A 15,210-nucleotide genomic window follows, 5' to 3' on the forward strand; every position below is an offset into this window, starting at 1 on the left:
GGGATAATCTTATTGGAAATTAATGCAAGTATTTAACAATTTATTTTTATACTTTTTTTGGAAGCGTATGTTGAAATGTTCATTTCTGTTAGCAATTACTTAGGAAATATTATTTGGAAACTTCAAATGAAATTTGAAAAGACTGAAAATCTGGTTGTAGTTGTATGGGCCTGCCTCCACTGTATGTAATACTTGAAGCTCTTATAAAAGCAGAACATTTGGGAGTTGAAAATGGAATATTACTCAGCCATCAGAAGGAACGATTACCCAACATTTGCAACAACATGGTTGGGACTGGAGGAAGTTATGATAAGTGAAATAAGTCAAGCAGAGAAAGACAATTATCATATGGTTTCACTCATTTATGGAACATAAGAAATAGCAGGAAGATCGGTAGGAGAAGGAAGGGAACAATGAAGGGGGAGTAAACAGAAGGGGGAATGAACCATGAGAGACTATGGACTCTGGGAAACAAACAGAGGGCTTCAGAGGGGAGAGGTGTGGGGGATTGGGATAGGCCGGTGATGGGTATTAAGGAGGGCATGTATTGCATGGTGCACTGGGTGTTATACGCAAATGATGAATCATGGAACACTAGATCTAAAACTAAGGATATACTGTATGGTGACTAACATAACATAATAAAAAATTATTAAAAAAAAAAAAAGAAACTGCATGTCCCAATTTAGTCTTCTCTATTTCTCTGTTTCGGTTATGGTTATTTCACTTTGTTTATGGTTGTCACCACTACTGTAATGTTGGGAGTGAGGATGGGAGTATTCTTTTTGCCTTTCCAGCTCTTGCCCAGTTATGGCCAAATTCGCTTTTTCCTTTGTCTCCTTTAGCATATCTGAAGCATGCTAATTTTTTTCAAAAGGAAGTTTTCTTAGAAAACAACATAAGGGAAATTAAGAAAATAAAAGACGCAGAAGAATGAAGTTTACAAAGTGCAAGTTTCTGATTCTCTGATAGATAATTTAAGTCACATACCTTATTTTGTTCATATCCCTTTTCCTAGAGTGAATCCCCATCCAAAGAGTAAGTTCAAATTTCATTTATGTTTTCTGGTTCTAATTCTTTTCTAGTTTGTGACCTGTCTCTGCATGGCTGATACCATCTTGTTCCTTGCTATATAAGACTTAGATGTGGAGATCTCTTCCCTGGATCCAGATAAATAGTTTCTTTCATATTTCTCACTATCTAGGCCTAGTAATAGATGTCCAACTTAGGTTTAATTTTTGATCTGAGAGATACATTTCACTAGAGCTGTGTGATGGGATATCACACGTGATACAGTGCATGGCCTCACCCTTCAGATGAGACTCTACATTCTGTATTGTTGGGAGGTTGCTGGCAACATAGTAATTTATCAAGTAACCACAGCATATAGACAAAAGCACAGGACTAAAAAAGTAGGAAGGCTGTTTTCTCACAGGTTTTCATATAAGGTTATAGTTAGCTCATAATATAATTTTTGAATCCTTTATCTGACACATTGTAGTTCCTTTTATAACCTCTTGTAAAATCAGTAGAATTGGTAATTATGAAATATGAATAATTAGAAAAGTCCCAGTTAATTTCTACCAGTTAAAAATCAGATTAATTTTACTATCTTCTGTTGAAGTTCAATATAAATTCAAATTGCAGTGTGAAATGTAAGGTCATAGAGATTATAGTAATGGCTTTCAAAGAATCAAGATTTGAGGAGATGTTCTCTTTTCTCATGATTTTACTTTTTATCTAACTTGTAATGTTAATGTTTTTGCAAAATGATTAAATTTTGTTACAGATCCAAACTCTTTAAATAGGAATTATGGTCTTATTAAAACAGTTGTCAAGTAGTGGATTGGCTACCCAAGAATATAATTTTGACTCATTTTTTAAAACAAGATCTCTTTTGTGTATTTCTTAAAAGCTGAAAGCAGCTGAATAAGACGCAAACTAGAAATAGGCTCAGTTAATAGTAATTATGAACATCTGACATGTATATACCATGGGAAAAGGTCTGTTGGTAAATCAGTAACTTAAAAAAAAAAATCTTATCTGGAGGTGCCTGGGTTAAGCATCTACCTTCAGCTAAGGTCATGATCCCAGAGACTGGAGTCCTGGGGCTGAGCCCCAGGTTGGACTCCCTGCTCAGTGGGGAGTCTACTTCTCCCTCTCCCTCCATCTGCTCCTTTTCTCTCTCTCTCTCTTTCTCTCAAATAAATAAAATCTTATCTATGAAATGCCAACCATTATTACCAAGAATCATCTTTGAAATGATTACACTATGACTGTTAATTGAAACTAATAAGACGGAATTTTATCTGAATTCACTGGCTATTACCCAGTTGATAGTTTTCTGATTCCAGAGAATACAGACATGTGGCATGAAGAGCTATGGGAGATTCCTCCCAGTCCCTTCTCTGCATTAAACAATGTTTAAAATTAATCTGAGCATAAAACCAAGCTGTTAAAAAAATGAAGAAAAAAACCAACCAACCAAATAAAAACCCATGCTGTTGCCAGTAAGCCCACATAGGCATCCCTGGAAATGGCCAAAAAATAGTTCATGAAAATAATTAATCCTAAGCAAGCTTGGAAGGTTTGCTTTTTCCTTGCAGTGTGAGTACCAATATTTTTAGCTCATTTCAGAGGTACATATTCTCTTGAGGCCTGCTAGCGTATATTCTTTATTCTTGCTCTACAACTTTGGGGATTCCTTTGTTTTGATTCTTGTTTTAAAACTGAGTTTTGCATTCTCTTAGAGTGTCCTAAGTACAGTAAATATTAGTCTGAGTTCAGAGTTAAAACCGATGACTATAATTGTCATACTCTCATCCCTTTACTAGAATGATGTCTTCAATCAAGAGCCTTAACTTTCTCAGGTTGGGCTTTAAAACTGTTTGTTCATATTAATATGTAATACTTACCAAATAGGTATTAATTATAAAGTGCTTCTTTTAATTATTTCATATTTTTTTCTCTCCAATTTAGTATAATGTAAAAGGAGGTCATAGTCTACAAAACCGGGAGAGGCGTTTTAAGAAGTTTGTTTCAGATAGTCCGGGACCAGCAAGCTATGACCAGTTTTATCCTGGAACATTAGATATCATGAATAGAAAAGCACTACAGGTTAAAGAGCATCTTCAATCAGTATGTTGCTATTTTAAATTATGCTTCTGACATTTCTTTTAGTTAAAATTGTAAAGGTTTAATGTTTTATGTGGTATGTTAAAAAATTTACTATAAAAATTAGGTTTGTTAGTATCCATATTGTAGTCTATAATTAAATGAATATTTGATGTGTATAAACTAGTTTTTTTATTGTGTTAACAATTGACTTCCTTTTTGCTTTTAATAAATTTATAATCACTTCCAATTTCTATGGCAAACAGAAAGGAAAGGAGATTTTAAAAACCTCCTGAGTGGTGTGTGTGTGTGTGTGTGTGTGTGTGTATACAATAAGTACTGTCAATAATACAGTGAAATTTAAAACATGATTCCTGAAATAAAAAAACTTAAAATTTAGATGAAAGAGAGATATATAAATTGCTACTAATGCAAGATGAAATATGATAGGTGCTAAATGAATAACCACGTAATTAAATGCCATAGGAATTTTTAAATTAAATTAAATTAAAATTTTTTTTAGAGAGAGAGAGCGGGGATGGGGGGCAGAGGGAGAAGGAGAATCTCAAGCAGGCTCCATGCCCAGCACAGAGCCTGAGGCAGGACTCTATCCTGTGACCCTGAGATTATGATCTGGGCCGAAATCAAGAGTTTGATGCTTAACCAACTGAGCCACCCAGGTGCCCCAATGCCATAGGAATTTAAAGGAAGAATATTGTATCGTGGCAAAGTATACTTTGTAGAGGATTTATAGAGGAGGTTGGCCTTGAAGAATAGGGTTGGAATATACATTCCAGGCATGGAGAACTACATGAGTGAAGTTGGAGAAGTAGGGTCCATGGAAGACAATGAGATTATATTGACCCAAGTAAAAAATTCACGTAGGAAACTAGCAGATGGCATTCTTGGAAAGGTACATTGGTGTTATATAATGAATAATTTTTATACCAAAGGCCTAGCCCTTTGAAATAAATAATCTAGAAAATTTTGGTCACAGTTTATTCAGAGTGGCTCTCTTTTCTTTTTCCATAACTCCTTTACATAGGTTGTATTAATTACATTTTGATCAGCTTTGTTTAGGGGACATATTTTAGAGCTAAGTACTCAGTTGAATAATGTCAGTACAATGACAATGAAGTTAAGATTTATAAGCATATTTAAATATCAGCTATTTTGTGCATGGGGACAAAGTAAATGTTCATTTACTTATTCAAGTGTCTATCAGACATTTTTTTTTAGAAGGAAACACTTGTTTTATTAGACATTAAAGTAATCTTTTGTATTTTCTTAATGATACTGTGTGATATTTTCTTCTGAAAAGCAGTCAGTTATTGCTTTTTTTTAAGACCTGTTTATGTTTTTTAATGGACACATTAAGAATTTCTTCCTCTGCTTTCTCCGCTTCCTCCCCTCCCTCCTCTTCCTTCCCTCCCCCTTCTCTCTCCCCTCCCTTCCTTTCCTTTCCCTCCCTTCCTTCCTTCCTTCCTTCCTTCCTTCCTTCCTTCCTTCCTTCCTTCCAGTTATAAAATAAAAAGTCATGGAGAGGAAAATACAGCATAGGGAATATAGTCAGTAACATCGTGTAACTTTGTATGGAGACAGATGGTAACTGCACTTGTTGTGGTGAGCATTGTGTAATGTATAGAATTGTCCAATTACAATGTTGTGCATTTGAAACGAATATCAGACATTTTTTCAGAGACTGTGTATACTAGACATAATTCTAGGCACTGACAAAACATAGAAGACAAATCATTGCTTCCCAGGATCTATAATTTTTAACAGGAAAATTATGTAATTCAGTACAAAACACTTGATGCAATGCTATTTTAATAAACATATATCATAATAAAATGTCTACTAGTAGCCTGAAGTAGAGAGTTTTTAGAGGGAATAGTGATATCACAATCAAACTGGATCTTAAAGAAGGATTCACTAAGTAGTTAAAAACAATGGGGAAAAAAACACTCCAGGCAGAGAAAACCATGTAAATAAAGACACTGAGGTATTTAATGGCCTGGTATGTTTGGGGAAGATCAGAGTTCTTGAGAATATTTGGATCTGAGGGAGGGTAGTAGGAATAGAGGGTGGAGAAGGGGGTAGGGGACATATTTTGGAAAGTCTTGACATCATGTAAATAATTTTGAAAATAGCGGAAGAAGCTATTCAGTATTTCCTGTTTTAATTTGGTAATCAGTATAAAAAGTATCACTGAAAGTACTTAATAGTGGTCTCTAATGATGATAAAAAAAGTAAAATTCTGCCAGTGATAGTATGTTTATGACATAATCGTCTATAGGGCATGCATGCACTAAACTATAGCATTTATTATTTATCTATTCAGAAACAACAGAGGATCAATATATTCTTAACTAATTTTCCAGATAACTAAATCACTTAAATGCCAGTATTTCATTTGCTAAATTTTATACTAGTATTTCTGCTATATGTTACTACTTCTTGTTTTTATTTAAATATAAAATATTTTATGCTAAAGGAAATTTTGAAAAAATGATAATGACCCTAAAACTTCTGACTATAACTTGGATAATTCTGTTAAAATTAGCATAGCTTTTAAAAGTTCATCATTAGGGGCGCCTGGGTAGCACAGCGGTTAAGCATCTGCCTTCGGCTCAGGGCGTGATCCCGGCGTTATGGGATCGAGCCCCACATCAGGCTCTTCCACTATGAGCCTGCTTCTTCCTCTCCCACTCCCCCTGCTTGTGTTCCCTCTCTTGCTGGCTGTCTCTGTCTCTGTCGAATAAATAAATAAAATCTTTAAAAAAAAAAGTTCATCATTAAATCGTATATATTACTATATATACTTTGGTATAATTTCATATATCTTAGCTATATTCATAAATTCTATTTTCTAGTTCCATTTAGTATTATGCCATAGACATTTTTCTTGCTATCTAGTCAGCATAATTAGGATATTTATATAGAGCACCAGTAATATGGAGATAAATCAGGAGCTGATTTAGCTGAAGGAATGAAGCCAGGAAGTGGTATAGAAAATACAAAGTTCATTTTTGCCTGGGAGATATTATGAACTGTGATTGATGATGTGACTATAGGAGTGAATGCCTGCTTTTAGCATCAGTAATACTTATTTACTAAGCAAAATAAATAACTGAGCCAAGTGAGAGAGACTCTTTCCCTCTTAAGGTGACTTTAATAGTAATACTGTATATTATCTTAATTTATATGATTAGGTGAGACTTGAATTTACTCCTTTAAATTACTTTTATAGAATAAGCATTTTTAGTTCATATTATGAAAGTCATTAAGTCAATATTTAATAATTGTCTTTCAGTAAATTTTAATATTTGGTCCTTTTCTTGTCTCCAAGTAAATAATATAAAATGTTTTCTTATAGAAAATTTCAAGGGCACCACCTACAGTTTCCAGAAGTGTTGATGTTCCTTCAATTCCTTCTTGTGGATGCTCATATGGTTATGATATTAATGAGCATGGCAGTATTATAAAACATTCTCCACCTGCTCGTGACAGTACACTAGGTCCAGCATACTATAAACCTCAATTTGTAAGTATAATGTATTTTCTATTGACAATTGGAAGATTGTTTATGATTATGCATGTTTTAATTAATGTAATACCAACTGCAGTAATAAATAGACCCCCAAATCTCAGTGGCTTAATACAACAAAAGTTCTTTTTGTCTTCGTTCATGTGGTATTCCTTGTTGATAAGAGATTTTCCTCTATGTAGAGCTACAGTGACACAGGCTTATTCCATGGATGTTCCCGTCATCATCAAAAGGCTTTGGTTCACCTCTATCCAGTTGGCAAAGTGGGAAGAGGATGGAGGATTGCTAGTGGGAGGATTTTTGACCATATCTGGGTGTTAAAGCTCAATTATGTAGACACACTTAAGGGCTAAGGAGGCTGGGAAATACAGTCTAACTACATTTAGGAAGAAAAGGAAACAGGTTTCACTTACTAGAAGTCTCTGCTACAATGTATAATCCTATGGAATACATAGATATTCTTTTCCTGAATTTGGAAGGGAAAAGAGCATTTTTTTCAATAAAGGAATTTGAATCTGATAGTGTAAGCATTATTTCACAAATGTTTATTAAAAAAGGTAAGGAGCTTATCTGTAGTTAAAATAGCAAGCATATTATAGTATATCCATCTCATGCAGGTTTTCAAGTTCAAACCTGGCTAAAACTGAGCCCAGATTTCATTTAGCCAATTGAAATGTATGAATTATCCATGAATATGGATATATCTGGTTTTACTTAATTACAAGACTGAAATACATAGTGCTTTCAACTTATATTTTTATACTTTTATGAGATCTGGAAGAAGTAACCCCCATGAGGAAATTGGCCAAAATTAAGCATAGATTTAAGGAGAGGCTGAAGAGAGACAAACCTTGGGCAAAGAATAGGTATTCTCATATTTGGCTTCACCTTCACTCTCAGAACTCTGTAAGTTTTTGTTTGTACGTATCTCTATCTTTGGACTTAGGCCCAAATAGCTTTAGAAACCATTTGGTTTGTGGCTGTACTGGTGCATTTTGGGGTCTTAGATCCTTCGAATTGTTAAAAGTTTGAAAAAATATATATTTCCTGTAATTTATATAATTATATATAGAATAGTACAAACATAATAACAGATACCCATGAAGGCAAACTGGTGCAGCCACTGTGGGGGCGCCTGGGTGGCTCAGTCGGTTAAGCGTCTGCCTTTGGCTCAAGTCATAATCCTAAGGTCCTGGTATTGGGACCATGTCGGGCTCCCTGCTCAACTGGGTGCCTGCCTCTCCCCCTGCTTGTGGTCTCTCTTTCTCTCTGTCTCTGTCAAATCAATAAATAAAATCTTAAAAAAGAAAGATTCCTTTACTTTGGAACAGTTCTTTAGTCTTTCTTTGTCTTTTGTAACCTTGACTTTTTGAAGAGTATAGCCTAGTTACTTTGTAGAGTATTTCTTAATTTTGGGTTTGTGTATATTTTATCACAATTAGAGTAGGTTTGTATATTTTGGCAGGAATACTTCTCAGTGCATCACATAAAGAGGCACAGGATATCTCCTTATCTCATGATTGGTGATGTTAACTTGAGGTGGTGTCTTCCAGTTTTATCTACTGTAAAATTACGGTTTTTAAAAATTTTATAAATAGTTTGTGGGAGTTACTTTAAGAATAAGTAGATATCTTTTTCATCAAACTCACTAGTTTAATATTCTTTCATGATGCCTGATTCAATTTACTGTGATGTATATCAAGTGGTGGTTTTATGACTCCATCTTTCCTTTGACATTTATTTGTTGGCACTTTAAAGAAGAGCTTTCTTTATCTTTCTTCCCATTTATATCAGCATGGATTCATGAATTCTTCTTTTATGCAAAAATTTATAATTTATTACTCATTTATTCTGAGGTTTAAATTACCTCAGATTTGATCCTTTAAGCTGCTTCTTGTGTCTTTTTGACAGGTCCTCATCATTCTTTGAGCATTTCTTTACTGTCTGGCACAGTAAGATGTTCCAGTTTCACCATTTTTTTTTTTTTTTCCCCTGACCCAGCCTTGGAATCAGACATTTTTTTAAGGAGCTCTACTTCCATTTAGTGGGGAATGGTATTTTAAAGCAAGATCAGTATACTATATACATGCATTGCTGCTGGGGTGCCATTGCTTCAGGCTGTCAATGGACAGAATTAAAAATCCATACTTATTTCTTATCTATCTATCTATTAAAAACTTGGAGTTTATGCTGATACCTGATTTTGATAATTAAGTTGTGGTTATAAAAGAGAATATCTGATTCTTAAGAAATTCCAATCCAGTACCACAGGTTTGTTCTAGTCTTTCCTTTTCCATGAGATACTTATTATTCCATTTCTCAATATGTTTACTTACTTGCTTAGTCCTGTAAAACACCGAAAGGAATGTCATTGCTAACCCATCCCTGCAAAAAACAGACTTGACAAACTACAGAGCTCTTACCGATAGGTGATCTTGAGGTTCTACACTGGAAGTGTAGCTAAGGTAGACTTATAAGCTGCCTACTCGAGCACTGAAGGTGTGCCCTAACACATGCACAGAGCACCTCTGCAAAGGTTGGAGACTTATTAGTTCAAGGCATTTAAGGAAATGCCTTGTCCAACATTTGTCCAACCATTACCTGACCATTCAGCTAACCAGGCTGAGACTTCAGTAGACACATATGACGAAGAATACAGAATCTAGAGATAGTCTAGGAAAATCACTAACCAAACAATCAACAACAAACCCATAGATGGGGGGGGGGAGATTCTGATTTTCAGAGTTGCCACATTATATTATCTAAAATGTGCAATTTTCAACAAAAAAGTGTGAGAAATGCAAAGAACAGAAAAATAAGGCCCACAGGTAAGAAAAGCAATCAATAGAAACTGTTCTTGAGGAAGCCAGTATGTTGGACTTATCAGACAAAGTTGATAAATCAGCTATTTTAAATATATTCAAAGAAGTAAAGGAAGCTATGTCTAAAGGACTAAAGGAAAATATAAGAACAGTGTCTCACCAAATAGAATGTATCAATAAAAAGTTAGAAATTATAGAAAGAAATCTAATAGAAATTCTGGAATTGAAAAGTACGGTTATGGTCTTGAAAATTTACTAGAGGGATTCAGTAATGGATTTGAACTGGCAGAAGAAAGAATTAGGAAACGTGAGGACAAATCAGTTGATACTATGTAGTCTGAAGAAAGAAAAAAGAATGAAGAAAAATAAACATAGCTTCAGAGACTTGTGGGACACCATCAAGCATACCAACATATGCATAATGGAAGTCCCAGAAAGAGAGAAGAAAAACAAAGAGTCAGAATGTTTGAAGAAATAATGGCTAAAACACCCCAAATTTGTTGAAAAACATTGATTTATACATACAAGGAGCTCCATGAATTCCAAACAGGATAAATGTAAAGAGATGCATACCTAGATACGTTACAGTCAAACTGTTGAAAACCAAAGACAGAGATGTTAAAAGAGCAGGAGAAGTGACAAGGAATTCCACAATAAGATTAACAGTTGACTTACCAGAAACCATGGAGGCCAGAAGGCAATGGGATGATATTTTTGAAGTGCTGGAAAAGAAAAAAAAAAAAAGACTGCCAATCAAGAATTCTGTTTTTTGGAAATGAAGGTGAAATTAAGATATTCCCAGGTGAACAGAAACTGATAGAATTTATCTCTAGTACTTCCTCTAAAAGAAATACTAGAGGCAGTCCTTCAGGCTGAAATGAAATGTCATTAGATAGTAACCCAAATCTATATAAAGAATTAAAGAACAATAGTAATGGTAAATACATAAGCCACTATTATTTTATTTTTAGCTTATAACTCCTCTTTTGATTTCTGTTGATTGTGGAACACAGTAGAAATGGTACATTTTCTGTTCAAGTATAGTTGTTTTAAGACCCGATGAACTGCTTCATGGTATAAAACGTAGGAAGAACCAGGTTATCTCTGGAAATAGAGAGGAAGGGCATTGTAAGTTATAGATGTGTCTCCTATTCTCAGAGAATTCCCATTTCTTTCTGACTATGGGTCTCTTGTCCCATGAGTGTTTTGCTCTCTCTTTCTATGCCATACCTGGTTTTCCAGGCCTTGACTATCCCGTCATCCTGTTAATCTCAAAATAATTAGTCTTCTTCAACAGACAGTACCAGTATCTTAGGTATTTGAGGAAGATGCTTAGAAGAACAGTAGAGATAAATTATATAAAAATTGCAGTGAAATTAATGGAAGTCCTATAGTCTAATATCAGTATACTCTGTCCAAGGTAAAGAAAAGTTAGGAGATGTAGTTGAATGGAGTATACCACCTGGGTTTGTTTCTTGGCTTCACTCCAATAGTTATTTGTCCTTGGCCAGGTTATTTAAGCTCTTCTTCACAATAGTCTTAGATCTTTGGCCTTAGCTTAAACAAATCTCTGATTACTCTTACCTTAAATCTCAAAATGGTTATTCATTCTTTAAAATTATACTTTTCATATATACTATTTCTTTGTTTTGGGAATAATATAGCATCTATTCAAGGGCCAAAACCATGTCTCCAAGCTTACCTAGATGTACAAAACCTTTTTCACATATGAATAAACATTACTTTGGCATATAAAATTTATTTTATTTTTCCTTCAGAAAAAACCCCACAAATTCCTATAGACTACTATGAAATTGTTACTGTAGTAATGTTCACTTAGATCTTATGCAATTTCTGATAATTCTATGTATCTCTTTAGTTGCTTTTTGAGATAATCTTACATGTGGGTTCAGTTTCTAGATATGAATATTAATAGAAGATTAAGAAAATAATCTAAGAGATATGTAATAGTTGTGGTTCTTCCCTGAACTGAAGAATAACATATGCTGGAGAGATTTTTACATAGTTTTAAATAGAAAAGAAGCTCTGAAATTAAGAGTTGTGTAAGACTCTAGCCAACAAATGATGGTTCTAGCTGTACTTAATCTGTAAGGAAAAATTCTCTATATAAGTTACTTTGTATAACATTTGAATTAAAAAATTTAGTGTTTCTCTCATGTGCACTCTTTCTCTTAAGAAGAGCCCAAGTAACCATTAGAAGCCTACTTTTCAGAGGTGGATTTCACAAGCAAAGTTTGTGTTGGAATTATGACACTGACATTTGCTAATGATAACATGCTGGGAACTACCTGTATGCTGCCACGGTAGAGAACAGCCCATTAGTGTTTGAATTGATGCACTTTGGGACTTTTAATTCTTCACAAATTCTGTTTCCATACTTAATTATGGAAAAGACATGGTGGAAAAGTTGCATAGCCCCTTCTTCATACATTTTGTTGTCAATGGGAGTGGCAGTTAGTAATTCTTCTTCAAGTTATATTACCACATTCACTTAAAATAATGCAGCTCCATGCTGAGTTTGCCTCAATTAAGTCATATTTTATTTGCTAATGATTTTCCAAGTTGACAATGACCTTGACGTTGGTATTGTCAACACTTCTTGACATAAAGAATGTATGATTTAGAGTTAAGAGTGCATCAATTTATTTTTCATTTCCTGTCTTGCATTTTTAAGAGGCTTTTAAATTAAATTTCAGATTGAACATTTACCTGAGTAACCTCTGCAGTCAGAGGTTAGTGAAATAAGTAGTTGTCAATTCATATGGCTTAGGTGAAATTAATTTTAGTGTATATACAGGAAAAGGATTTTGCTAATGTCTTGAATTGTGTGTATGTATATTTATGCATGATCTTTCCTTCTACTGGATTACGTTAAGAATTGTTAAACAGTTGAGCCACAAAATCACAACAGTGTAAATTAACCTGAAGAAAGTTTCCTAGACCTAATTCTGCTCAAGGTCTTAAAATGCTGTGTTAAAAAAATCAATGTAAAACTTTAACATGTATTTTTTAGGCTATAAAAATATGATGTAAGAGATGCTTTATAAAATGCTGTCTTAAAATACTGATTTTTTTTAAAAAAAATCTATAGGCCATAGTATAAGCATAGTAGATATGCTCCTGCCTGAAATATATAAAATATCTAACATATCTAACACGTTCTAATGTATTAGAACAGAGTTCTACATTTGCATGCTTCACTTCCTATTTTGCCTAAAATCTGCACAACTATGAAATTTCACTTAATTTTAACTAAAAATAAAGTATAACACGAATGAAGAAATTTTGCTCTTTCTGTCCACTCAACTATATATGTACTTTGAAATTCATGGCTATATTAGGTAATTCCATTTGAAAGATGATCTAGAACACTTACTTTAGCAAAAGGAAGTGTTGTGTGGCTTGGCATTCTTTCTTTTCCTAAAGCTCTGTAGGGCGCAGCAGCCGCTGGAGTTGCCGCTGACCCAAAGGAACAAGCTGCTTTTCAGCTACTCTAGTGGATGCCGTGGTTTCTTCCAGTATTCATCTGCTACCATCTGTAGCTCTGTTGGACATGTCAGGCTGTCCCATTTTTCTATACTGTCCTGCTAGGTGTTACATTTGTCTTTGCACCCCAGATCCAAAGCCTTTGGGTGATCTGACTGCCTTATTTCCTTTTGTGTTATACTCAGGAGTGCCGAAGCAGTGTATACTCTGTGTGCTGTAGAGACTGGTGAGATAGCTCTTTCAATTTTTTATTCATAGTTCTGTTCCTTGTAGTACTGACAAAGATCTGGGCTTGAGAATCATGTATCAACTAGACAACCTACTTATGATAATAATATCATAATGATATCATTTTACTTTGATATAGTGCTTTATAGTGTTATAGCTTCATAAGCGTGTTAAAGCTGAACATCTATAGTGAAGATAGGAAAATATCTCTGTGCTCTTTGCGTTATAATTCATTAGAAGGGATCTACATATTAATAATCTAAGTACATCGAGACCACTTATAGTGCTGGAAATAATCCTAGTGGAAATAAGGATTAATCCTTTTTATTTATATAACAAGTTTCCAGGCTTCATTGGATTGTGAGTATTAAAGAGTGTCACAATTCTGTTAATAACTCAAATGTAAGTGTGTTGTCTCCTCTTATTGAAGTAGAGGTCTTCTAGCCTTCTGCACACTTCTTCCCAGGTGTTTCTGGGAGTCCTCAGGGGCTGTCTTGACCATGCTCCTGAACAAGTCTATTTCCACTGAGACAGCTGCTGTTCCACCAGGCACCTCAGTCTCTTACCAGATGGTGCTCTCTGCTGGGTATTTCTACCAGTGTACTTTATCACAGCTAAAGCTGCATGATGAGCTGGGGTGAAGTTGGGGGACTAATGTCTTTTTCTCTTTGTCTTATATAGTATTATAGGGGTCTAAAAGTAGCACTGAGTTTTACCAGTGTTTAATGAAAGAAGTCTTTTAGATTTTTATCATAGCTTCTTTGTATCCTGCAGGACACAGGCATAAATCCAGTGGGGACTGTTAGGGGACAAATTCAGTCCACAGAAAATATTCAATATTTAGCATTGCTACTTTTTGGACAGTAAGATTTTCTTACTGGATGAGGGTCATTATGATTAGCTGCTTCCCATAGGATTAGTTTTCACACTCATCTTCTGGTTGATTTGCCCTATTCACTAGACATTTTGAAACATGTCTGAATCTTACTTGGACATAACTAATAACTCCCTGTTTCTCTACCCTCAGCTCCAACATCCTCTACCACCCCAAGCAAGGAATAAACAAGGGAAATCAAAGCAGGGGAAACCTGTAGAGAAACTGCAGTTCAATTTATCTGTGAGATTGCATCTATAAAAAAGAATCAACAAAGGTCCCATTTCACTTCATGGACACATCAAAGTTCTGTCAGAGAGTTTGTTGGCCCCTATTTAATTCTTTAAGATCAAGTGATGTAGAAGGGAAAGTTTAGTTTTATTTGTGCTGTATTCTGTAACATCTGAGGGCTAGTTGTTAATGGTAAGTTCTAGGAAGTAAAAGGCATTTTCACATAGTAGGAAATTTCAGTGCTGTACCAGATTCTTTTTGGATTTTGTTGTGGCATCCCAAAACATTCTGGGTTGGTACCTCTCTAAACAGAGTTTTCCTCATGAGGGGCCAATGGCAGAGCTTCCAGTTTATTTCCAACCGTGCATGCCAAGAATAGAGTGGGTGTTAACATTGTCTTTCATCACTTCATATAATGGTCCTGGCACAAATCTCCAAGGATATTAGTAGTTTTGAGAATTGCTCTCTATTCTCATCTCTAGTTCCTGTCCCACTGGGGTCATCAATGGGCTTCAGAGGAGGTTCTTTTAACATGAGGTGAGTTCTTTTTCTGGTTGTAGTCTCTACTGTGCTATATTTTCCAGAAATTGAAGTTTTGGAATGTGACTGATAGCTTCTTAGTTTCTAGTACTGGTAACTTGTGTCTATTTTATAGAATTTTTTTGAAATTTTGGTAGGAGTTGGGCAGATATGGGTTCGAGTCACCATTTTGAACTGGAATTATACTTTATATCACTAATATTGCTATTTCATTAATCATTATTTATAATGATAATCGAGAGAGGTTGGTTCCACTGTTCTAGAAGAGTAATACTCACCTGGGACAAGTGACACTGTTTTATGCAGTTAAGCTACAAGTTTGTTATGGGGATTTTATTTTATAT

At 34.7% G+C, this 15,210-nt stretch overlaps 1 protein-coding gene across 1 annotated transcript in view; it reads left to right on the forward strand.

Annotated features, from left to right (window-relative positions):
• STPG2 (sperm tail PG-rich repeat containing 2) overlaps positions 1-15,210 on the forward strand; it is a 298,036-nt gene that overhangs the window by 15,648 nt on the left and 267,178 nt on the right. The window contains exon 3 of the mRNA XM_040625315.1: positions 6,494-6,661. Coding sequence (XP_040481249.1) covers positions 6,494-6,661 — 168 coding nt within the window. The remainder of the gene's footprint in view (positions 1-6,493; positions 6,662-15,210) is intronic.

The sequence above is a fragment of the Ursus maritimus genome, unplaced genomic scaffold (genome assembly GCF_017311325.1).
Source record: "Ursus maritimus isolate PB19 unplaced genomic scaffold, ASM1731132v1 scaffold_8, whole genome shotgun sequence".
NCBI lineage: Eukaryota > Metazoa > Chordata > Mammalia > Carnivora > Ursidae > Ursus > Ursus maritimus.